Source organism: Rattus norvegicus, chromosome 9 (assembly GCF_036323735.1).
Source record: "Rattus norvegicus strain BN/NHsdMcwi chromosome 9, GRCr8, whole genome shotgun sequence".
NCBI lineage: Eukaryota > Metazoa > Chordata > Mammalia > Rodentia > Muridae > Rattus > Rattus norvegicus.
The window spans coordinates 97,946,267-97,972,378 of record NC_086027.1 but is presented as its reverse complement, the minus strand read 5'-3'; the positions used below and the strand labels follow the sequence as shown (position 1 = coordinate 97,972,378).

The 26,112-nt window shown below is 52.1% G+C and overlaps 1 protein-coding gene across 1 annotated transcript; it reads left to right on the top strand.

Annotated features, from left to right (window-relative positions):
- The first annotated feature begins 12,495 nt into the window (after positions 1–12,495).
- Gbx2 (gastrulation brain homeobox 2) lies at positions 12,496–15,075 on the top strand. The gene is made up of 2 exons (NM_053708.3): positions 12,496–13,056; positions 14,099–15,075. Exons 1-2 carry the CDS (start codon positions 12,534–12,536, stop codon positions 14,620–14,622), a joined length of 1,047 nt encoding a protein of 348 aa, NP_446160.1. The 5' UTR covers positions 12,496–12,533; the 3' UTR covers positions 14,623–15,075.
- Positions 15,076–26,112: the final 11,037 nt, after the last annotated feature.

Below are 26,112 nucleotides of genomic sequence, written 5' to 3'. Positions count from 1 at the left end.
AAATATGATTTTCAGTTGACTTTTTTAATTGTGCCATAAAGACGGCCCGATCCTCATTTGGGTGTTAAACGTGTGCTTTAACAAAATTATGCATTCCCCGTTGTGATGTAAGTGGCTGGGCTTGCAGCTCCCATCTAATCTCCCAGAATCGTGTTTCTGCAGTCCTAAGACTCTTTGCTTAATCACTCCAATAAAAAGCGTAGATTCTTTTGTAATGCAATTTGTAAGCAGTAAACAGAATTGAGAGCGCAGTATTGCTGTTAAGCGCATTTAATGCCGGGTTTTAATTTGGTGTGTAATTATTCATTTGGTAGGCGCTTCCCGCCCCCCTTCAGATTTCCTTTCCCCTGCTCTGAAGAAAGTTGGCGAGTCTGAAAAACAGGGTCTCCCGTGTATCTGATGTAAGCCGGAGTTTGATGCACTTGTTATGAAGAGAACATTTGTTTTAATCTGCTAAAGACAGGAGGTCACATTAACGAGTAATACAGACACATAAAAATGTGATTACGGCTTCTAAACAGAACGCAGTAGGCTCCTAGTTAACACAATGAGATTTCTAGGAAGCGATGCATAAGTTCCTCAAAAATGACACATTTCTCACGTTCTATTCCAATTAAATTACTCAGGCAGCTAACAGCGATGAGAGCAAAACACGGGGATAAAATGGGGGTTTTCTTCTTGTAACTGTATCTCTGTGAAAGTATATTTTTATGAGAAGCCGTTAATATTAAGCTATTATTTTTCATCTGCGCTGGAAGGGATATCTTGAGCCTTTCTTGTCGCTAAAGAGCCTCCCCCTTTGTCTCCCGGGTTTGCTAATAGGAACAGAGAACCGCTCCGCTGGGTACCGCCTCCACCCGAGTCCTTGGAATGAAGAAAAAAAAAAAAAACAGGCTTGGGGGAGGGGAGGGGACTGTGTGGGTCCCTAGTGTCAGTGGGGCTGCTCAGAGGCCTGCATTCGTATGTCTCCGGACCTGGGAGATCCATCCGCTTCCCGCTGCGCCGGTTGAGGCTGGAGAAACGGAGCTTGCACGCACTCGCGCTACGCGAACACGCGGGGAGCGCTCTGATCGCGCATCCCAGGCGTTGCGCTCCTGAGCGCCCCGGGCCGCGGGGGCGGAGAGGGGGCTTCACTGGGCAACACCGGGATGAGGGTGGCGGAGGGGTCTCCCAAAGTCTGCAAAGCTCCTGCTGGAGGGTCTGGGGTGCAGGGGTCCAGCCCAGCCTGCCGTGGTCCCGATCTGCGAGGTGGGGTGTCCCAGCTGCTCCCAGGCCTCGGGAATAGGGTGTCAGAAAGACAAAAGGAGGTGACGCTTGCGCCTGCAGAGGATGACAGCGAGCTTCGCGCTGGGGTTGGGGAAGAGCTCGGAGCACAGCGGCGGAGCCACCCTAAACCGAAATGCGATTTGAAGTCCTAATGAACTTGATTGCGTGAACATTTATAATCCCCCATGGCCCTAAATGAAATCAGATATAATCAGAAGATACGGGGAAGGGAGTGTTTACAGCCGACGCCGGGCGGCCGCGGGACGGGGAGATGCGGCCCTGGTATTGATGTCGAAAATGATGGATAACGCGGGAATGGCAAATATACTATTTGTCTAATGGCTCGGCAATTAAATTCCCCTGTAAATGACCCATGCCTCATTTCATCCTAATCTATGGAATTTTGATTGAATTCGTCAGCTCTAATTGAAAAATACTGCACTTTAATGCCTGCATTGCAGTTTCGGGACGAGAGTGGTTTTAATGAGACGGTGCCCCTCTGACCCGGGAATATTCCAGACTTTTATTCGGAATTTAAAGCCAGAAGATTGCTCAACTGAGCCCTGTGATTTCCTCTCTGCTATCCACGTCCATCCATCTCCAGATGCGATTTAATAAACGCACTTGAGGATAAATGTGTCCCCGACCCTCACTTGCCTGGTGGCACCCAGTGGGGGAGGCGCCCTCTCCTCCGGACCAGGAGGTCCGGGACTGAGGCCTCACTGGAAGAAGGGGAGGAAAGGAGCTGCCCTTCCCCCCAGGCACCCCAGCCAAGCACAGCGCCTTCTTGAGGCCAGGACTTCAAACCTAGGTGCCCTACCTGGAGGAGGAGCGCCTACTGCTAACAACATTCTCTCCACCACCACCACCCTCACCCCTCAGAGACAGACTAGGCCCCAAAGCGCTTTATATGCAAATGGCGAGGCAAAGCCATCCTTGAAAAATTAGCTACTTGCTGAAGCATATTTACTAGATTGAAATGAGTTAAAGAGAACATTTTACGTCGTGTAAACGAGATAATTGAGCCGCATTAAAACTGGGATGTTTGCTCCTTTCCAAAAGAAAGAAAGGAAGGAAGAAAGAAAGGAAGGAAGAAAGAAAGAAAGAAAGAAAGAAAGCAGAAGGAAAAAGGAAAGGAAAGAAGAAAAGAAAAGCCTAGGTAAATAAATGTTCCGGTGGAAATGTAGTGTGTGCTGTTCAGATCTGAGTACCCAGTACTGGGAGCCTCGTCCGGCGGTGGCTGGAACCCTCCTCTCCTTGATTCCCTAAAGGTTGATTCCCACTGCGGCAGGCAGGGGGCGCAGACGAGTCATGGTCACGTGACCACAGCAACCCTTTTCCCGTCCCCCTACCCCAGGCAGGACAGTGGGCGAGGTCAACTCCGTCCCTCAAAGGTCCTCCGGCCCCACCCCTCGCTTCACTCGCCCCGCCTCCCCTCCTTCTCCGGAAACAGGGTGGCACTGAGGCGGTGGCGCTGGGGAGACGGAGTATGGAGCTCAGCAGGAGTCCAAAGAGCACAGGGTGCCGGTCCCCTGCCCCTAAGACGGATGCGTTTGAGGTTTAGCATCCCAAGACTTTGCAAATCTGTTATTTTTCTTTTCCCAGAGCTGGGGACCGAACCCAGGGCCTTGCGCTTGCTAGGCAAGCGCTCTACCACTGAGCTAAATCCCCAACCGCAGATCTGTTATTTTAAGCGAATGAGACAAGACATCGAAGCCATCTCCCTCGGAAAGGCAGTGACTTGTACTCAGAGGTTAAACTTAATGACAGGAGCAGACAGCAGGGGCCGCTCCCGGGGCTGCAAAGACCTCTGCGCCTGAGTCTCCACCCCAGGATGCGCCTACCCGGGGGCGGAGCTTCGGGGCCTCTCCCCACCCACCCACCCATCCCTGCCCTGGAGGCGTCGTGGGTGGTTAAATACCAAGCTGTATCTGGGACCATTTGGTGACCTGTGGAATGTTTCTTAAGGCCTTGCCCTCACACGGACTAGAGGTGCACCCAGCACTCTGTAAAACCCGGCCTGGCGTGGAACACCCCATTAGCTATGCTCACCAGCAGCCAACGCTCAGGACACACGACAAACTGTGATCCAACAACTGTACTAATTATCCTCGTTTAGTGACATTGTCCCATGGTTGTGAGAGCAATCTGGAATACCGGCCCACTGTGAAGATGGAGCTGCAGAGGCTGGATGAGGTCAGCTGACCATCCAGATGCACAGGCCCAGACCGCAGACTTTTCAAAACAAGCTGCTTCCAGGACCTGCTCGGGAGAACCTTACACGGAATTTACAGGAAGTCAGAGTGATTTCTACCAGCACATCCGAAATCTAGCCTTTCTTACGCCATGTGCATGCAGGGACGTTTGTGATACAGGCTTCTCTTGTGGCCTAGTCGTTTTAAATAAAAAGAAATTGCGAGTATTTTTGTCTTGTCCAACTGTAGACATAAATACGACCGACGCTTCTGCCTTTGTGGGTCCAGGAGGACTTTCCCGGGTCCTTCTGCTTCCTGGAATCACAAAACCCCAACAGCTCTAGAGCAAATGCCGTTGCTTATGAGGTCCATAGGGGGCGCACTGCACGCCCAGGAGATCCTCCATCAAATGTTTAGCACGTTGGGAAGCGTTAAATAAAACTGCTTGCTGAGCCTGCAAGGTGTCTCAGCCAGTAAGGTGTTTGCAGCCAAGATGGGTGACCTGACTTCGATTCGCAGGAGGACCAGTCCTCCAAGGTGCCATCTAACCTCCATAGGCAAACCGACTAAATAAACGTAGGTGCTCACTGGCCTGTCACTAATTCACCAAAACCCACTATACACATTTGTGTCCAGTTTGTAGATACGAAATACCTCAAGATGATTAAAACTAGACTATCTAATGTGGGGCAAGAGAGCGAGAGCTCACTGGTTGAGATCGCTGGCTGCTCTTCCAAAAGGCCCAGGGTCAATTCCCAGCACCCACATGGTGGCTTACTCCAATTCCAAGTGATACCACACCCTCTTCTGGACTCTGAGGGTACCAGGCACACTCTAGGAGGGCAGATATCCTTGCAGGCAAAACAGCCATATTCATAAAATAAAATATAAATAAATAAAATGCAGATGGGAAAATAGGATTGCACAGTAAATTCTTTAACTCGCTCTATATAAAAAATGTAATATCCAAAGAGTTTTACAATATATTGAATTAAGTCTGTTTGGCACCTGCTTTGTGCGTGCGTGCGTGTGCGCGTGTGTGCGCGTGTGTGTGTGTGTGTGTGTGTGTGTGTGTGTGTGAGAGAGAGAGAAGTTGAATTTTATTCTCTCGAGTCTAGGGATTTCTGATTAATCCTTGCTATTTATTCCTTGCTATTAGTGCCCTAAGGGGTTCTACAAGAAACTGGGGGTGGGTGGGCAGTTATAATAGTCAAGATACAATAGAAACCAATTCCAAAACACTCAGATTCTATAAATAAATAAATAAATAAATAAATAAATAAATAAATAAATAAATAAATAAATAAATAAATAGGCAGGCATGGGATACAAAGAGAAAGTGAGAAGCCTCCCAGGTCGGGGAAACATCAATCTGGTCACATAGTAGCCAGTCACCTTTGTTTTCTGAGCACAGGGTCCAATGTCCCCTCCTTCGTGCTCACTATCTCAGACTTCCAGATACAGATGGTTTGCACAGACAGGGACACACTGGTTTGCTTCTGACTCTGACTCCTTTCCAGTGAAGACTAGTTCTGCCCCTTTGCTGAGGAGAAGAAGCAGAGCGGGAAGCAGGGGTTCCAAGAGACCCCTGTAAAGTCCTTCATCCCTGCCAGACTGTGGGTCTACATTGCTGCTGGACCTGGTTACCCAAGGCCTCCAACACCACCACAGACCCCAGAAGGAGCTACGTGCTGCATTTAGCAGTTGCCTGAGTGTGGCCTGCCTCAGTATCGGGTGTAGGTTGTAAAGGCGCTGTGAGGAGAAATGACAGTCATGTAAACAAGTCCACTAAATACTAGATGGCAAACTTTGAATCATTAAGAGAAAATACCATATCCTCAACTCTCCTCTCTCTCTCTCTCTCTCTCTCTCTCTCTCTCTCTCTCTCTCTCTTTCACACACACACACACACACACACACACACACACACACACACACACACACACACACAGAGAGAACCAGGATACTAAACCTTCGAGTGCTCCTGGGAAGGAGTGTGAGTTCTGAAGTTGTCCACCTTCTTCTGGCTGTGATTAGAGAAACTGCCCCCTTGTCCCCTCCACTTGTCATTTGTTCTGTCGCCCTCGAGCAAGTTGGTCCCCAGCTGAACAATCTCTGGGGGTGGTAGGATCTGGACCCTGGTCTTTTGGTTTCTTAAATCCCTGAAATCTGGGAACTGGAAACCACACCCTAGGGCCATGGAATTGCCTGCAGTGGCACGGGGGTTGGGGAGGGGGTGGAGAAGGGAGCCCTCAGCATGGGGGGGTGTCCTCAGGATAAGGGGGAGCCCTCAGCATGGGGTGGGAGGAGCCCTCAGCATTTGTTCCACCAGAGAAAAACTCAAACCTTCTGTGCTCCCAAACCAAGATGTCACAAACCCAGCGATTTCTGCCACCCATTGCCAGCAATTGGGAAACATGCGCTGGGGCAATTTCAGATCTCAGAACAGCAGGTTGGCCTTCCTGCGCTCTAACCTCCGCCTTTTAGAGCTAGTGACTGCTTTTACTGGTCTCAACCCTCCACGACTGAGGCCTTCCAGGGACTGAGGCCTTCCTCAGTAAAGGGTATGGCTTGATCCCTTGAGAAACCATGGTCCTTACCTGCCTTCAGAAGCTGGACCACGTGAAAGGTCCAAACATCTGAAAGAAACGGCAGCCAACTTGAACTAACCACCTTTTCTGGTATCCGTTCTGGGGAGCTTTAGCCAGCAACAGTAAAGATCAACCCTGGATACTTTCAACGTTGACCCCACCTCCCAAAGGTCTCAGAATGAGCATCTGTACCTCCCCTGGTGCTCTGCTTTAAGCATAGCATTCCTTTAAAGCAGGGTAGCACTTGTCTCCCTTTGCCGTTTCTGATTAAGATATGGCCACCCCTCTTCCTCTCACCTAAGATGACAGGTTCTCTGGGAAACTTCGTTTGTCTTTCCTTGTTTGGTTTTTACGTTTTCTGCAACTCTCCTCCTGCCCCAGACTCCTGAGTGCTGGGATTTCAGGTCTGGCTTCTCTGAGTGTGCTGAAGTGACAACTGCCCTTTGGGACTTCAGTAGGCTGGGGTCACTGGGCCTGCTTGGATCAATGTCAGACCTGCCAGACCTGGAATTTTCTGGTTCGGAGAAACATCCATCTTTCCCATCTGCTTTGTCAACCTTTATCCATACACAACATCGTGTCTCTCTCTAGTGACGACATCCTTTCTGGGTCAGCTTCTTATCCAAAGACACTAACCAGGGGCCTGAGGTGTGTGTGGCGGGGGTATGTGTGGGGGGTGAATGTTGCCTTTGCTTTCAGAGCTCCTAGTTACAGCAATCGCTGTTGCTTATTGGGACTGCAAAAGTTCAATGACAGGGTGCCCCTGATGTGGGCAACTGCCAATCTAGTACCCTTTTACCAGAAGTTTCCAAATGATACTCTGAGGGCAAGGCAGGTTGGCCAGGGGTTTGGAGGAAGGGTGGCAGGGTGTCCCAGAGACCTCTGGTTTGTGGTGGAGGGGACCCTCAGGATTTAGGCTCTGGAAAAGATGTATCTAGATCCTTGGCTGGTCCTCAGCCCCAGAGGTCGTTCCTACCACTCCCGGAGAACTGGAATCTCGAGGGGCCCGGAGCAGATTTCTAGCTTTCCTAGCTCTTCCTAGAGCCTGCCTTGGATGGCAGTTGTATCCAGCTCAAGTCCATCACTGTGCCCCCAACGCTTTCCTACTAGAGCTGACCCCAGCTCTGCAGGAGGGCTGCCAGGACGGCGATGGCCCAGGCTAAGCACCCTCTCACCCCTCGGTGCCCTCTGCACTTCCCGGCTGCCCTTCACTAGGCCCCCGGATTAGCATCTCTGTGAAGTCCTGCAAACAATGCCTGCTGTGCGAGAGATGAAAGCCTGGCCCCGGCTGGCTGGGGGGTGGGTGGGGGTACGTTTGAAGTTCCGATAGGTGGGGCTCAGGGAGCAGATGGGAGATAAAGCCAGGTGAGAAGAGCCCCCCTGCTGGCCAGTGCCTTTCTCCCAAGCATCCTCCTATCTTCTCCAATCGCTGCCTGGAAGGCCTACACCCACTTAACCTCAACTCCTGGGCAAAAGTCCACTGCCAGGCCTTTGCATCGCGCTGCCCCTTCCCTGGCTGCGAGTCCGGGGGCAATCGAACATTTGCCTCCCTTTGTGAGCTGAGCCCTTCCGAGGAGATGCGCAGTGATCAAGGACTCCCAGACTCCAGGACAAACGCTCTGAGCTACTGTTCCCCCGGGGTCACAGTCCACATCGTTAGGAACAAAGAGGGGAAAGAACTGGAACCCCACTTAAGTCCTCGCACCCTGGGGTCTCCACCAGGGAAATTCAGCCGCGACTGGAGAGCCGGTAATGAATTCAAAGTGCACCATGTAGCCGGGGTGCATTGTCCAACCCTCATGCCCGCAGCTGGGTAATTCCAAAAGCATATAACATAATCATGGTCAGCAGATCCCATGAGGATCACCACGCCTGTGTGACTCGCTCAGCCTGTCCCTCTGAGATCCGTAGAGCAGCACAGGTGTGAAGGTCACAGTTCTCAGTCTTGGAGACCACTTTTTTTTTTCTACAGCTTCCAGAATAAAAATAAATAAATAAATAAATCATTTTTAAAACCGAGGAAAATAAAAGCCCCTCCCCTTCCCATTTCTGGATAGCAGTGGTTTTGTTTCAGCTACTTTGAGGATGGGGACAAAAACAAAGTTTTCTACATAAGAATGTCCGCAGCACACACTGTCCCGGGAAGTGTTTCTTCTTCAGGGCACTTTAGAAAACCCCCTGTCCTGCTTTCTGCATGGTCAAGGAGCAGAATAAAGAAAGCGAAGACTTTTATTTTATACACCACTTGATCTTTGCTTGGGAAACTCTATTAATTGAATGGGCTTGCCTTTTTTGCCAGGTCCCCTTTATCATTATTTATGGGTTTTAAATTGTTTAAAGTTCCCTTGACGTTCAATTTACAAGTTTGGGGACTTTTTTTGTTCTGCCTTTTGTCCTGGAGAAAGACATCGTGTTGGAAGCTCTTTGAAAAGCCAAACATGAGAGGCTGGCGGTGAAAGGGAAGCGGGCAAGATCCCTTTTAATTCCGTCCTGTTGGTGAATGGCTCTTTTACATAATTGCAGGAGCTATTTCAAAGCCAGCCAAGGGCTGACTTCACTTAGAACCACATGGAGTCTATTTTGGGCTTTCAGATTTAAAAAAAAAAAACCTGAATAAAATAGTTTAAAAAGATGAGGCTTCAATGCTTTCTGCTACTTGCAAATTGGTGTGTCTGATGGGGAATTTTACACAAGTACCCCTTTGTAAGTACGCCTTGGCCTGGGGAAGCTCGACGCTAGGTTAGCTGGGTGTGAATTCCAATTGCCCCGCCATAAATAAAACGCATCTCAAGTTATTTCCCAACTATGGCCAGGAGCTAGAACTGCGGCAATGACGGAAGCATCGGGCCACTCAACATCCCTCTAAATAAAAAATAACAGGAGTTGCCTGAGAACCCCCGCCTGAAGCTTCGGTCTGAGCTGCTGGCGGGAGAGCCCCTCCTGTGCGAGGCCCTGCAAGGTTTCTCCACACGACATCCAACAGAGACCGGAGGGCCCTCGCCGCCCCCTCGAAGCCGCACGACGCTTCCGCCTCCAGGTAATAAGAATATTCATTTACTTGTGCGGTTCTCATTTTGTGCTTAGCTTTCACACACCTGTGTGCAAAGGCTGGATCGGACAGCCCACAAGCGTGGAGCAACTTAATTACCATCGCTTTTATTGAACGTCTAAGCCACTTTGTAAGTGGCTTAATACAATACTGACACTCTCTTGGCAGCAGTAAAATACCTCCGGGGCTGGGCTATCTTCATCTGTGAGGGATGCTTCCAGAGAAAAAGTTCGCAGAAGTTAACTGGAGTTGGGGAGCCTAGCTCTCCCTTCCCGCGCGCCCAACCTTTTTCCTAATTGGAGGGGGGCGGGGCTCTCCGAGCCTAGTTACTAAGATCTGAGCTGGGTGGTTTTCCCGCGCAGCGGGGCCGAGTCCAGTCTGGAAGGACTGTGCGGTTGAGGCAGTTCGGAGCTAGGCAGGTAGGAATTCGAGGGACAGATCCCCGTACCTGTCGATCCTCGTGTATAAATCTCTTCAACGCCGTCAGGATTCCGAAAGCTTTTGTTATCCGCAGCCCCCAGGCTCGCAGCGCTTTTTGCAAGTAACTGAAGTGTCCGGAAATGGAGCTTGTTAATCACGCCAAAACACAAGGATCCTTTTATGATGCAAACAGTCATTTTCTAAGCAGTTGATAAGCATTAGATGAGAAAAATATTGCTGCAAGCACTCGGGAAAAGCACACTAGTAAATAAAATTCGTATCGATGAAAAATTATCTGAACTCACTAATAAAAGATTAGCATTGTAACTCCTGCAGTCAATACTTTTCGTGGCAATTTATGGACACAAATAATATGCCATCAAATTACTTCAAGTGCGTCTATAATTCAAGGGACCTCAATCTTCCTGCTGAACTTTAAGTGTGGAATTACCAAAATAGTCAAAGGGATCCCTGTCTTTCCCTTTTTCTGGGTGTAAACAGAAGTCTCTACAACAATATTTTTTTTTACAGTGAAAGAGCAAAGTGGAAGCCGGAGGAACCAGGTAAATGAGTAACTGCTCACACAGTCCTCTCGGAGGCAAGCGCGAAGGTCCCTGGCTGTAGCTACGTAAATCAAGGAAGCCGTTATTCAGGAAGTTGGGGTGGGGGAGAGCGAATAACAACAAGGTGATAGCACTGGAGACTGTCACTGTAAGTATCTCATAATAAGAGGGAGTATTTATTATGCTCATGAAGAAACCAGCCTTTTGCCTTGGGCTTCGATTATCCTCTTTTGTGGGCAAACTGGGGCTAGAGCTTGAGGAGCCCACAGACACCTCCTTCCCGTGTATCCCAAAGGGAATTAATTTCCCCTCACACTGCCTAAGCCATCTCGAGGTCTGGGCGTGAAGTGAAGGGACGCAATAGAGGCAGCGCCCTAATGAATTCCTTTCAAACCGCCTGCTGCCGAAACCATCTATTACTGCGGCCCGGAGTGAGGAAAGGCGTTTGAGATGTCTTTGTCCGGGTGATGGAGGGGAGGGGAGGGGACACTGGTGGGAGAGGAGGACGGCTGGCAGCCGGGCCAGCGAGTTCTTTCCTGGCCAAGAGACGCGAAGGACTCACCCTCCCATCTTACCTCTCTGGGTGGGCAGTTGCTCTCTGGCAAGACTCTTGGCCCGAGAAGATGCTCTAGGATTGAGACGTCCCCGGGGGACCTTGGGCTTAGAGCGGGAGAAAGAGGAAGAGCGAGAAAGAAGAGCTTCAAAGAATCGGGTCGATAAATTCATAAAGATCGATTTATCTTTATCTTCCAATTAAATGTGCTTGTGATACATAATACAGGTTCAACATGGTCCAACTCCCCAACCAGAGCTCCTCCGGGTGAACTGATTTTTAATGGCCTATGTAACAATGCCCTCTTTGCTCCTTGGCCCGGTGCTGTCAGCAGTTCCGGAAGGACGTCTAGACCATGGAATTTGAAGAACAGGACCGGGGACCCGAGGAAGCCCCGCGCGCTTGGTAGGGTCTGCCTTCGGCCGTGAAACGATCCCAAAAGACTTTCCTTTTGCTGCAATCCCTCCAATCTCCTAACTCCCAAATTCCCGGCTGTTTACCATAGTCGAAAACGGGGGAAATATCTTGAGGGACTCAACTCCATCCAGCAGTACGCAAAGGGGAACCGCGTGCCCAGGAGTCCTCGCGCTGCGCAGAGCCAGGGTGAGAGCTCCCTCCGTTGCCAACGTGCTTAATTAGTGCCTATTTACAAAACGCAGCTTTTATTTGAGCAAACATCATAAAGCTTTCATCAGGATAATCTCACGTTATACAATCCAGAGGCGTTGAACCCCCCCCCATTCCTCCCTGAAGATGGAGCAGATAAAAGACTCGCTTTATTATCATAATTATCGTGGCTGTTATTTTGGTGCACACTGGCAAAGTGGGTAAATAGGTGCGATGATTAAGAATGTCATGAAAAATGAGCAAGAATAGCTCGCGGAGGGTCCAACCAGGAATGGGGGAGACCACCAGCCTGACCGCCCTGCCACCAGCGGGCCGCAAGCAACCTTGCAGCTTCCGTGTAGTGTGAGCAAGGGCTCACAGGCCCAGGCGCGCCTCTGGGAGCAGACCTACAGAGGCAAGACCCTAAAAGCAACCCGGAGACCTTGCCCGGACCCTAGGCACAACCAGAGCACCCATGATTAAGGTGAGCATCACACAGGGTTCTGCTGTAGTGACCATAAGGAAGTAAAACACTCCCGGCCCATCGATGGCGGGTGCCAGCTTCAAGACGCCTCTCAGGAGGCCTCCACAGGGATGTCAGGGACTCTAAGGTCTGAGTCGGGTAGATAGCAAGGGTCCCTCTTAAGTTTGCTCCGCGCGATAAATGGGCTCCAGCTCCCAGGCCAGCACGCTCCAACGGTGGCGCCCGCAGCCCGCTTGCAGCCGGCCTGGGTAAAGGGGGCGGAGCCCTAATTTCGCCCCGCCTTCCAATGAATAGCGAATAGGAGTTGGCGTTCGGCCCCACGTGACACGAGCTCGGCTGGGCAGCAGGCAAAATGTGAATGAGAAAGAGGAGCGCGATTTAAAGGTGCTGGCGGCGCCCGCCAGAGACAAGTGCGCCGGCTTCGCGCGCTCCCCAGCCGCCCGTGGGAGAAGACGGACTCGGAGACGGACAGACGGACGCACGCACTGTTGGTAGCTGAGCCGAGAGCTGCAGACGCGACGCGCGCGCGTTCCGACGGGCTAACAGCGGGGAGCGGCTCCGGCGAACGCGAGGTCCCCGGCGCCCTCTCCACCTAGGGCGCACGGCCTCACCGCGCTCAGCGGCTGCACCCGCGCAGGCCGGGTATGCTGTGGGTCCCGCACTGAGGGGCGTCGTGGTCTGCGCTCTGGGTACCGCTCGGCCCCTGCCCGGAGTTCCCGGTGGTACTCCCAGCGTCCGGAGGGCTTCCAGGCGGCGGCGGGGCGCGGGGACTTTTCGTCTCTCCCTGGCTTCTCCCGAACGCGTCTATGAGCGCAGCGTTCCCGCCGTCGCTGATGATGATGCAGCGCCCGCTGGGGAGTAGTACCGCCTTCAGCATAGACTCGCTGATCGGCAGCCCGCCGCAGCCCAGTCCCGGCCATTTCGTCTACACCGGCTACCCCATGTTTATGCCCTACCGGCCGGTGGTGCTGCCGCCACCGCCGCCGCCGCCTCCCGCGCTGCCCCAGGCAGCGCTACAGCCCGCGCTGCCGCCCGCGCACCCTCACCACCAGATCCCCAGCTTGCCCACCGGCTTCTGCTCCAGCCTGGCGCAGGGCATGGCGCTCACCTCCACTCTCATGGCCACGCTGCCCGGCGGCTTCTCTGCGTCGCCCCAGCACCAAGAGGCGGCCGCCGCCCGCAAGTTCGCTCCGCAGCCGCTGCCTGGAGGCGGCAACTTCGACAAATCCGAGGCGCTCCAAGCCGATACGGAGGACGGCAAAGCCTTCTTGGCCAAGGAGGGCTCGCTGCTCGCCTTCTCTGCGGCCGAAGCGGTGCAAGCGTCGCTCGGTGAGTCGGCGGCGCGCGCAGCCGGAACGCGGGGACGGGAGGGAGTGGGGGCGGGCCAGCTCTGGGTTCCCGCCGAGACCCGGGGGACGAGGCCGCGCCCCCGCCCGACCTCCGCGGGAATAGCTGGAGGAGTTGCGGTGATGCCCACCGGAGCTTCCCAATGGGGCATTTAACGCCAAGCAACAAGCAGGATCATGGGGGAAGATAGCGTTTAACGCTTTCCTGCTAGCTGCTCCAGGTCACACATCTGGTGTCGCGTTTGGCGCGCGCGCACACACACACACACACACACACACACACACACACACACACACACACACGCTATGGTGACTGAGGGTCCTTGATGTGTTGCAACCTTAAAGAGAGGCATATTTGGGCTGTTTTTCTTTTTTTCAGTTGCTCATGTACCCAAAAGAGTCCAGACTAAAATATCTTCACTAGGTTCTCTGCTCGTCTAAGAGAACCAGATTCCTGCGGGACTGTGTGTGTGTGTGTGTGTGTGTGTGTGTGTGTGTGTGTACACACTGCTAGGACTATACGGTGGGGGACTTCCTAAGGTGACACAAACGATCTGTCTCAAGAAAACTGCTGTCTGGCATCTGCGCTACTCACTCCTTCTGCTGTGAAATTGAGGTTCACTTAATTTTAGTGTTCAGATGGTGGTGGGGAGGTTCATGAACCCTCCCTTGGTCTTCAAACAGCCCTGAACCCCGGGGAAACAAAGGGAACGTTCCCTTGGGCCTGAGGTCCAAGCAGCATCCTGCTACTTAAGCTGTTAGAGGCTGGAAGGGTGCGCAGGAGATATGGCAGCCCCTTGAGTGATGGTTCTGGGCAAAGGGCCGTCGCCTCTGCTGTCTCCTCTCCTTTGAGCTTTTTCTCACGCTCCCCCCACTCCTCAAAGGCCAGGAAATCGCAATGTGTTAATGTGATAGAAAGACAATCTGCTGGGGGTGGGGGGATAGGGGTGAGGCGCCCAAGTGGGAAGGGGTTAGGGAAGGCAGTGTTCAAAATGTAATAAAATGCCGTTTGGTTTTGCTTTCAGTCGGGGCTGTCCGAGGGCAAGGGAAAGACGAGTCAAAGGTGGAAGATGACCCGAAGGGCAAGGAGGAGAGCTTCTCTCTGGAGAGCGATGTGGATTACAGCTCAGATGACAATTTGCCTGGCCAGACTGCTCATAAGGAAGAAGACCCCGGCCACGCACTGGAGGAGACCCCGCAGAGCGGCGGTGCGGCAGGTAGCACCACGTCCACAGGCAAGAACCGGCGGCGGCGGACTGCCTTTACCAGCGAGCAGCTGCTGGAGCTGGAGAAGGAATTCCACTGCAAAAAGTACCTCTCCCTGACCGAGCGCTCACAGATCGCCCATGCCCTCAAACTCAGCGAGGTGCAAGTAAAAATCTGGTTCCAGAACCGCCGGGCCAAGTGGAAACGTGTCAAGGCAGGCAACGCCAATTCCAAGACGGGGGAGCCCTCTCGGAACCCCAAGATCGTAGTCCCCATCCCTGTCCATGTCAGCAGGTTCGCTATTCGAAGTCAACACCAGCAGCTGGAGCAGGCCCGACCCTGAGGGCCCAGCCAGGGTGGACACCACCGTGGAGAGGCCCTAACACTTGAGGGAACCCGTGTCAGACTCCACTCTTTAAAGCAGAACTCAGAGGCACCTCCCAGATGTGGACATCCCAAACAAAATGAGAGTATATTCATTAGACCAGCTTAAAGGGGGCTACAGCCACACCAGAAGATACACTAAATATTTATTATACAACCCTACTTTGTACATAGATCTCTATATAGACTGGATCTCAGCTGCAGTGTTTGGAAAGGGATAGGATCAAACCTCTCCACTTACACTTTCCAGATGAAACAAAACCACCACTGTACTGTCTCCTTCAGCGACCACTTCCCATACTTTCCCAAAGGTAAACGGGAGACCCAAGAACACTGCGGTTTAACCTCATTTTCTTGTTTGTTTCTATTCTGGCTTTTTGAGTTGAGTGCAGAGCAGTCGGTTTTTTGGTTTTGTTTTTTTTTGTTTTGTTTTGTTTTGTTTTTTGAGCAGTCTAGGAATTTGCTCACTTGCCTTTGCCTGGCTTTCTTTCCTGGGCTTGTATATCCTACCTGAGCCATGTCGGAAGCACGTCTCCGTTGTGTTTAATTTATTTCAATGTAGCTTATTTTCATATAAGTTATGACCTTTAAACAATCTCAGTCTTGTGAATAATAAAAAAAAAGCGAGGAAAACTATAAGCTCGATTCTTTGGGGCCTCATAAGAGTGCCCATCACCTGGGCACTTCGAGGACACTGCCAGTTTGTGGCCAGTTAAGTGGCTTGCTGCGACCAAGCCTGACAGGCCATAAGCCAAGTAGCACCTGAATAGGCTTTTAATTGGAGAGAACTGTGAGTTTCAGAAAGCCTAGTTTACATTTGAGGAAAGTGGAACGCCCCATGGCTTGGCCTTATGTGTAATAGCCTGCGGAAACTGGCAAACTTTAGCCAGAAGAGGAGGGAAAGCAAGATCTGGTAGTAGAGAGCTTGTAGAAACTCAGGGGCTCCAAGTCTGATGCAGCAGTCTCCTTACAAGAAACTCCGACCCTAAAAGCAGCGGTCTTCGCTGACTCTTAGGGCCTCGGATCCATAAATCAGGCTACAGGCGTTATCTTCCGACAGGAGCCGCAACCCAGCAAGCCCTGCGAGGCTTCCCGGCAGCTCTGGGCTAGGAGGAGGGCTATGAGCTCCAAGGCCCCGCACCTCCCCCTCCGGGCGGGGTCAGAAGGGGCGTGTCCTGACCACTGCCCCACCCCAAGGGCGCTGGGGCCAGCCGCCCCTCAAAGGAAGAAGGGAGAAGGGACCGTAGTGAGTTGGTGGTGTGTTAGTGCACAGAAACCTAAGATTAGGGCGTCTTTCGGCCTTGGAGAGGCGACCTGTAAAGCATGAGAGGGGCGTGACCTGCTCCACTCCTCCCCCTCTAACTTTAGTACGGTGACAGGAGCGGGAAGCAGTGTCAGTGCTCGACGCGTCCAGAGAGATGCCCGGGCCTGGCGCTGCAAGACTGCGCATCCCGAAGCGTGGAGCAGGCTAGTGACGGCGATCATGGTGCCCAAGTCCATTTGGCTGTTAAACCTGCAGCCCAAAGAGAAACTAGTGGCTCGGCTACGTCAACTTTTCAAATAGGATAGGTGAACCCGCAGCAACGCAGCTGTGTGTCTTATGCTGTGGTCCCAGTCCAAGAAGGGGAGTCCTGGCACCCTGGGTCAATACTGACTTAATGTATTCCTCTCTGCACTGGTCACCTCTCAGCGGCACAGAGGTCGGGACATAGATGCCTTTGCCCAAACTTCAGGACTTCAGGCGCAGGGTGGAGGGCTGAAGTCACCGAGTATTGGTTTCCTTCCGAAAATTTCCAGTATTGGGAAATGCCTCGGGCTTAGGTTTTTAAGACAAGGTAATGCAGTGGCCTTTACTCCTAAGGCCACTGGAGTTTCCTGCTATTCTCCACGCCAGGAGGAGCCTCAGGAAAGGGGTGGGGGCTGTGCATCCTGCACAGACACACCAAACCTGTATTGTCCGGGGCTCCCCGGAGCCTTCCCTCAGGTGTGCACGGAGCCCTGGTCCCTGGTCATCGGTGGGCACTAACTGCTTACGCCGGGTTTCCTCTGGCTGGTGTCAGGGCGGGTGAGGAAAATTCTAGGTCCTAAGGGACTCCCAAGTCCTCTTTTCTGCATACACAGCAACCTGGACTAGACCTTCGATGGAATGCATGCGTGTCTGCGGAGGGGCTGGGACCGTGGAAAGGGTCCAGCCCCGAACTGGGTGAGATTCGAGATGAGATGCGTCCTCCCACTCCAGTGGCACTGCAGAATTCAACGCTACCCCGGATCCTAGGGTGCCCCCTCATACACCTATCCACCACACTAGATGTTATAACTCCTGACAGCTCTCTCCCAAAGCCTGGGTGTCCTGGGTGGGCCTCGCAGAGGATGGAAATCTTGACCCCCATAAACCCCTTGAGAAAGCAAATGTCCCCGGAAATAAGCAGCCGCCTTCGGGAATCCCCACTGTGAGACCCAAGCTGCCTAGCACTGTCTCACCACTTAGAAGCACAGGGAGGATCCTGAGATACTCGCCCTCTCACCCTCATAGAGAGCTGTCCCATTCCTCCCCAGGCCCTCAGGGCCCTGCAAGCCCAGAGCCCAGATCCCGAGGCCCTGGAGACAGGCCGAGGGCAGGAAGATAAACAGGCAGCCCTTGATGGCCGCTGTCATCATGGCCGTCATCACGGCTTTCATTTGGCTGCCTAATGAGTCACATCACAGGCAGAGAGAAAAATTGTCAATCGCCTGGGCCCTAATGAATTTTTTTGCAAATTGTAATCAAGCCAGGCCGTCTCAGCTGGCTGATTAATGAGACCCACGAGGCTCGGCCAGCACCTCAGCTTCTTACTCCATCCCGTCCTCCCTGCACTAAATTAACAGCAACTTGTCTGAGCTTCAAATTAACTCCCAATGATTAATTCTGATGGGGGGGCCTGAAGAATAGCTTGTTCTAATAGGCTCTGGCCTGAGATGCTGTTGGAAATTAATACACTTCCCCTTTGGCTGCCGGCTTTAATCCAAGGTTGGGTTTTGACATCACTATATTTGTTGTTACAATAAATTCCACTTACATCTGCAGATCAAATAATTACGATCAGGAGTGCACAGGCTGGGGGGGCAGCTGCTGGTGCAGTGGGACACCTGGGGGCTGACCTCAGATCCACATTCATGGGGGAGGGGGGTATCCTGGGAACTGTCACCTGACCCTGTGACCCTTGTTCTCATTTCCCAGAATCCTTCCCTACCAGGGAGCTGAGTACTCCCAACCCTTTGGAAAACAGAGGTTGCTTTGAAAACCTACACCCAGATCTTCGTCCAAGCAGCCTGCTCCTCCAATTCCCCTCGAAGACTGGGAGTGCCTTTCAAGCAAAGCAACCTAGCCTCCTGTCTAGGGCTTTCTCCAGCCCTAACCTGTGTTGGAATTTTTTTTTTTAAGACCTAATACAAGCTTGTTACCCAGACAGCTAGTTTTTGCTCCCCGGGATGGTTCCTTCTGGGTGCCTTTTCAGCTAAATGGGCAGAGTGCAAGGCCTTTGGGCCATCTCCAGCTGGCACTGGCCACTCATGACCAGTCTGACTTTGGTTAGTTGTGTGTCCTGCCTTCCAAGATGCCCTTTTCCCAAGGGTCTGTGGGTTCCCTTTCTTTTCCATTAGGTGGAGTTTAATTGGCCTAATCGGTTCAGCTGTGTCTTGTGAGCCTCATACAGGGCCTCCAAGGCCGTCGTTTAGCCCTAGGGCCTGGTCAAGGCAAGCACATTTTGGCTCACCGTCTACTTTTCCTTTAGGACTTTTCAAGCTCCTCAAAGCAGCCCTGCCAGCCAACTTGACTTCCGTACCTTCTCCTTCTGACATAACCAAGGGATCTGCTGGATTTAGCTGTGTGGCTCTTGGAGGGAAGTTCCCGTGCACAGGAACCTCTATCCTCTGGCCAGCTGTGCACAGCTGAGGCAGATGGGTTCCTCTCCCCCTAAGAGAGAGCACTTCCCTAACACTACCTTCCTTTCCACCAGGTCAGTTGGGTCTAGCTTAGCCAACTTTTGGGATCTAGGAGGGAGCTCCAGCCCAGGTCGACAGTGATGGCCTGGACAGAGAGAGGTGGCATTAATCTTCATTTGGAGCCCTTATGGTGTGTAAACAGGAGAAATATGATCTTGCTAACTGAACTTGAATGCAAATCACACCGTCAGAGTAATAAAGCACCTGAAACCACGACACACAAAAGCAACACCATATGTATGAAGACAAGCTGCATAAATTATAAATGACATCATAAAAATTGATTGCCTATTTGAACAGTTTAGAAGTGGGAGCCCTAAGCTGACTTCTGCCCTCTGTGGCTTTGGGGAAAGGTCAAGCTGTGCCTTCTCCTTCTGTAGGCCCCCAATCCGAGGACCTGTGTTCAGGTTATGGCAGGTAGGGTATGGGTCAACAGGTATGAGGTGTTGGAAGACCTACATCTACTGGTTGCGATGTCAAGGGGCTGGGGACCATCACAGCTCATCGGGTCCCTGGCGCTTCTGGCCAACATGCAGTGCTGCGGTCCTAGAAGATGCTGAGATTGTCTAGACATTTCCCTCCAGATGGACTCGGTCCGCAGTGAGCAGGCGTGTGGGGGCTGGAGCTTGGGGGATATGCACCGGAAAGAACAAGTGAAAGCAGTAGTGTGTGTGTGTGTGTGTGTGTGTGTGTGTGTGTGTGTGTGTGTGTGTGATGTGTGTTCCCCTTCCTGCCCTTCAGCTTTCCCCACATCCCATGTCCGCTACAGTCAAGAATTGGTTGAAGAGCGCCCATTGTACTCCTGGAGTTTCTCGGGACCCCACCCTGCCGTATCTCTCTTCTAGTAGGAAGCTGGCCTTGACTGCGCTTCTAAACTCTGCCAGAATCTCTCCCCTGATACCCAGGCCGGCTGCCCCTGCTCCACTTGGCCTGAGTTCTCTTACAACGTGATATTCGTAGCATGGAGTACCTCCCTGGCCCCTGGAGGACTCCCAGAACAGCCTCATTTACCCTCTCCAGTCTGGCCTCTGACTTGCTCAGTCCCTGCGCTACAAGCACGTCAGCGAGCCCCTCTTCCTGGAACATCAGGTTATGGCTTTTCCCCAGTCCTCTGTGTTCCCTCGTCTCCAACCCGTCACCCCCGGAGTGGCGGCCCGGGAGCTGCACCCAGGCTGACCTATCAATATCGAGGTCGGAGCTGCAGAAGGTCACCCGACCCCACGGAGCTGGCTCCTGCTTAGCCGCGGAGGCTCCCCTACCCCGAGGAACATCCAGGGAGAGACTAGAGATAGGCGCCCAGGTTGAAGGAAGTCTCCGTGGGCTTGACCCCAAAGTTGAATCCCATGTGGCCAGAGCACAGGCAAAGGCCTAGGCAGGCTGGGCCCGGGAGGCACATCCCCCGCGACCCCTGCCTCAAGCCTTCATCTCTTCATTTCCCGCCACTGGATCCCTAGTGGCCTTTGTCATGCCAGAGCGTCTCTAGCGGCCGCGCATCACCTTAAAGGGCCCGACCCCCCACCTCGGGCTCCCGGCAGTTCGAATGACAATGGCTGAAATGCGATTACACTGATCTGATCCTATTAAGTCCGCCCCGTCCCCCGCGGCCCTGCCCAGCCAACTCCGATCCCCCCCCACCTCCTCTTCATTGCCTCTCTGCCTACCCCCGACCCGGCTTCCGGGGGCGCACCTGGTAGCACAGGGACCCAGCAGAGCTCTGAACGCCTTGGGGGTTTGGAAGTGGCCGCCTGACCCCGGGAAAGGAACTGGGCGGTGGGGCTCTGAATAACAAAAGCCAAGCGGGGGACCAGGCCCCAAAAGGAGAAAGGAAGGGACAGCCCTCAGCCTGGCTTACACTGGCCCTGACCCGCTTGCAGAAGGGGTTGCTAAGTAGGCTCTCAAAATCAGTCTGCCTGGTCTGCGGAGCATCCCTATGGCACCTTTTTAGGGTTCCAGGCAGGCAATGGGGGTCCAAGGTGCAAGGAAAAATCTTGTGTCCAGCATCTCAACCGTTCACTCAGGTCTCTTGCAACCCCAGAGGCAAAACTAGGCTTCCTGTTCGCAGACACTGAAGGGGGCTGGTTGGCAGAAATTGGCCAGCTCTGCTTCCTCCACAAACTTTGAGCACTGAGGTCACCTCAGAGCACTAGCCCGTGGAGAGAAGAGGGGGGGTGGGTGATGATGGTGGGAAAAGGACCCAGGAGATGGAACCCGAATTCACATAATGGCCTTTTGGCGGGGAGGGGTGACCAGATGTTGGGCTGCTGTTACAAGTTCATCTTCTCTTCTTAGCACATCCTTGTTTAATACCAAATAGATTTTGCTGGGAAAGTAGCATAGCATATATTAAGCGGTATGAAGCAATCTGGAGAAGGACCATCCTCACAAACCACTCAGGAGCCTTCCTTCCTTCACCTCACCGTTGCTCACGCTGGCCCAACCTTCAGAAGTCTCATCTTCCTGGAGGGTTAACGATGACTGATGTGCAGGACGAGTGTTACCAACACGTCTGAGCCACCTGGCAACCTGCTTAGAACCCAAGCTCAGACGCTTGCTGAGTCCCCTTCCTTGGGCAGCTAATTCTTTTCGCCACACGTTTTCCAGTCAGCACCTGCAGGGGCTGATGCAAGCAAAAGTGAGTCGGTGCCAGCATACAGTGAGTGTGTGGACCACTATCTCCGCAAAGGCTGGCTCTGCTGCCCAAGACAGAGTGGAAACCAGAACTTGGCAGGTGCCTTTCTCCCTGGTACCCTCCCACACCCCAATTCTGTCCCTTGTGGAGATGAAATGGCTGGTTCTCTTTACTCACTTGGAAAACAGAGTTCAGGTCCTTTTCCTAATATTTTCATACCTGAGGTATGTGTGGGTGGGACACTACTGGGGCTGGGGCCCACGGTGCCATGGGACACCTCAGTGGAATGGTGGCTTACCAATTCAACCCATGAAACCACCTCGGCTCAGGTTTTCCTTGTAAAACTGGATCATTTCCCTGCACATTCTGTCTCTTCCAACCTGTTAAGAGAGTCTGGATTCGTTAAGGGCTCCCTAGAGCTGGCAAGATATGGGGATGGGATTGTGGCTTGTTGGCAGCTCTCAGTGAATGTGCACCTTGAGTGTGGGAGAGACCTCATCCCAGGAAAGCCTCATCACGCCTAATGTTTGCACAGTTCCACAGACTCTCCCGTCTCCCCGCAGAGCTGTCTGGTGGGTTATTGCGAGAGCTGGCAGGAACCCAAGCATGGTGAAAATGAAGATAGGAATTTAAGCACCGTGCTGTCACCATCTCTAGTCACAGACTCTCCAAACCAGGAAAGATCTAGGCAGACATATCATTCGGTTTCCCTGCACCACAAGGGCACCATGCCACCTGGATCGGTGTGGCCACACATGCACGCACACAATGACTACTTTTACACTTTGGGCGATGGATTGTTTTAAATGTTTATAATGGTGTGTTTGGATAGATTTCCATTTCCTTGACTACAGCCAGAATTTCCTCCCAAATAATTTTCACATTTCATAATGTTGAAGGCTATAAATTTGCCAGGGAGACAGAGACAGAGAGAGAAAGAGCAAGGGAGGGAAGGGGAGAGAGAGAGAGAGAGAGAGAGAGAGAGAGAGAGAGAGAGAAGAGAGAGAGGAGAGAGAGAGGAGAGAGAGAGGGGGAGAGAGAGAGGAGAGAGAGGAGAAAGAGAGGAGAGAGAGGAGAGAGAGAGGGGAGAGAGAGAGGAGAGAGAGAGGAGAGAGGAGAGAGAGGGGAGAGAGAGAGAGAGAGAGAGAGAGAGAGAGAGAGAGAGGCCTATCTTTAAATGAGAAGTTGTTAATTTGGAATTTATAAAAGACTTCCCTTAATGAATACCAGTGAGGGGAGATTTGTCTTCCTGTCTCACTGTCTCATTATGTAAAGTCACATTTGTATAGTCAGGAGAGTTCTGCAAGGGGGCAGAGGCTATCCCAGATCAGGATATAGCTTTACTGGAGGCTCTGTTCTAATTACTTCAGTGCCAACAACATGCAGACCTTTCCTACATGAGTCAATAAACTTGGAGATGGGACAGATCTTAAGGGTCTAGGACTGTCCACACATGCCAGAACTATACCCCAGTTGTGTGATAGATCAATGAGTCCCAAGCTGGGCAAGCATCTACCTACTGGCATGGGAAACCCACAGGTGCCTGAAGAAAGACAGTGAATGCCAACCTTTGGGGACTAGTGTGTCCTAAGGCCTGCGGGAAGAGCCTCCATGTCCCCAGCCGGCAAGGGTGAGTAGCACACACCACAGGTCCACTCTGAATAAGGCTAAGGATGCAAAGGCATTAACTCCATCAAACACAAAACTGTTTTGTCAGCATCCACGGGAGACTCTGGTTTAAGCGCTACAGCCCAGCCTCCACTTCCTGGGATTGGCCACCTAGTGCATGGCCACCTAGTGCTCATGCCTCTGACTGCTGACCTCCTGCCCTCAGGAGGTCACCATTTCCTCTCACACTGCTCCCTGGTAAGTTTCACTCTGCCCTGTTAGCTATAGGAGCAATCTCATTAGACCACAGCAATCACAGCCCACTAGAGAGATGCCCTGGAGCAGAGGCTACACCTTGGAGTGTCTGGGCTTCCAAGCTGACCCTGGACATGGGTCACTTCCTTGGGGTCAGGTCTGCCCTGTTCTGCAGGGAGACGGGAGAGTCTGTGGAACTGTGCCAACATTAGGTGTGATGAGGCTTTTCTGAGATGAGGTCTCTCCTACACTCAAGTTGCACATTTCAGGGGCACCCCCCCTTTTTTTTCAAGGCACCTCCCTCTGCAAGGGCCAGCAATTTAGTAAGTGGTTCAAGGTCTCACATCCTGGGGTACATGGGCCTCTGGCATTTGTTGGAGCAGGAAGGTTGACTGGTGGCAGCATAGAGCTCTAAAGGGTCTGAGCTTGCCAACCGTCCCCTTAGACTCTAGGAAGATCTCAAAAGGAATGAATGAGCGCTAGGGAAAGATCACTGATGTAAACACACATGCACGCACGCACGCACATTCCCAGGCCCTATCTAGCCACCAAGCTAGTGCAGGGAGGGGCCTTCCAGCTCAGCTTGGAGATCTGAAGTGTCCAGGTAATTCAGCACATTGAGCCTGTAGCTGCCAGCACCCTCTTGACCCCACTCTGTCAGCTGCAGGAACTCAGCGGTGTTTTCTGGGTATTTCCTCACAGGGCTGATTGAGTAGGAGGAGCCCCTTGGCCCTGGGTCCCACCCTCAAGGCACAAGATGGGATCTGTTCTTCCTCTTCCTCCTTCTCCCTCACAAGCTGATTATCCTGGCTGAGCTGGGCCCAAGGAGGAGGCTTCTTCGGGCACAGGAAACTCAAGTGTGCTCTGCTGGGGACCATGAACTCTGAGACTTGACCGAACAGATCAAAGTACACCTGGAGGAATAAACAGAGACTGGAGTGAGGGAGTTTTTTGAAAGAAGAGGGTGCTTGCTTTCACAGAGCCGGTGCTAAATTGAGGGTGACAGCCACTCTCCTGGGTAGTTGGCACCTAAGTAATTAATAGAACCCTAACAAAACCTTGAGAGGGGATTGTCTTAGTTAGAGTTTCATTGCTACGAAGAGACACCATAGCAACTCTTATAAAGGAAAACATTTAATTGGGGCTGGCCGACAGTTCAGAGGTTTAGTCCATTATCATCATGGCGGGAAGCATGGCAGCGTGCAGGCAGACGTGATGCTGGAGAAGGAGCCCAGTGTTCTATTTCTGAATCCATAGGCAGCAGGAAGAGAATTCCACACTGGGCCTGACTTGAGCATCTGAGACTTCAGTGCCTGCCCACAGTGACACACTTTCTATAGGTCTCTGGGGGCCATTTTTATTCAATCCATCACAGGGACATTACATTTTATCACCCCCAAATTAACATTGCTGATGATTTTGGGGCCCTGCAATATTACAGCAAGTAAAGGTGCCTGATGCCAAGCCTGAAGACCCGAGTTCAATTCCCAGGGTCCATGTGGCAGAGAGAGAGAACTGACTCCCAGGACTCATCCTCTGACCTTCACAAACATATGCTGTGGCAGAAGTACACCCCTCCATACACATACACACGGAATGAATGAATGAATGAATGAATGAGGAAGGGAAGAAAGAAAAAAATGCATGTAGTAAAAAGACGAAATAGCATTTGCACATTTTATCAGGCTGGCCACTGGTAGACCTATGATTTAAGTCTAGTCAGGTTAAGGGCCAGGCTAAATGATTTAAATCCGGGACCTCAGGAGGCAGAGGCAGGCAGATCCTGGCCAGTCTGAGGCTATCTTTGTCCTCATCTGGAAGTTCATGTCTGCCAGAAATAAGACGTGTCTTAATTGATTGATCAATCATTCAATCTGGTCAAGCTGAACACTGTGGAGCCTGTTCCTTTGAGACCCCAGAAACAGATCCCCCTTACATTCCTCAGAAGTAGCCTCTAGCCCAGCAGTTCCAACCTGTGGGCTGTAATCCCTTTTGGAGTGGCTCAACCCTTTCTCGGGGGTCGAATACTAGAAATACTTCATACCAGATTCTTAAATTACAATTCATAATAGTAGCAAAATTATAGTTAAGAACTAGCAAGAAAAATAATTTTATGGTTGGGGGGTGGGTCACCGCAACGCAAGGAACTGCATTCGGCAGCCTTAGGAACAGGTACCACTGTTCCAGCTTACGCGATAGTCTGTGGAGAAGGAAGAAATCTGTGATTTGGAAAACTGGCTAATTGGGAGGACAGAAGAGATCGCTCTTCTCTGCGGGCCACATGTCAATTACAGGTGGATTAAAGAGTTCAGGATATAAAGGAGCTTCTCCCAAACCAGCAACCAGGATTAGCTGAGTCATTATCCGCCTGGGCTAGGGGGTTGATGGGAAACGGAGGTGGGGCAGGCGGAGGAGGGGGGGGAGGGACTGGGGGGGAGGATGAGGGGAGAGGGGAGAAGGGCGTCGGGGGGGGGGGGGAAGAGGGAGGAGGAGCGGGGGAGGGGCTGGGAAGGTGGGGAAGAGGGGGGAGGGCGGGGGGGGGCACATGCGGGGCAACACCTGAAAAGACAGGAAAAGCCACCCACCTGGGAACTGAAGCTTCTGTTCATTAAACTTTCATAACCTGATGAAAGCAGAATTGCTGGGGAGACACTTGTTGGAAGACTAAGCATGCGTTCCCAGTGATACCATAGAGAAAAACAAGAGCTGGAGAGATGATGGCTCAGAGATTATGAGCACTGGCTGCTCTTCCCAAGGACCCGGGTTCAATTCCCAGAAACAATGGTGGCAACTCACAACTGTCAACAACTCCAGTTCCAGGAGATCTGACACCCTTAACACAGGCATGCATGCAAGCAAAACACTAATGCATATGGTGGTGCAGATTTATAATCCCAGCCCCTGAGAGGCAGAAGCGGGCAGCCGGTCTACAAAGAGAATTTCAGGGCAGTCAAGTTTACACAGAGAAACCCTGTT

Excerpts from the sequence above, each read along its gene's own strand:
- Gbx2 (NM_053708.3), top strand. The coding sequence starts at position 12,534 with ATGAGCGCAGCGTTCCCGCCGTCGCTGATGATGATGCAGCGCCCGCTG. Across the intron at positions 13,057-14,098 it reads AGCGGTGCAAGCGTCGCTCG|TCGGGGCTGTCCGAGGGCAA; the intron begins GTGAGTCGGCGG and ends TTTTGCTTTCAG.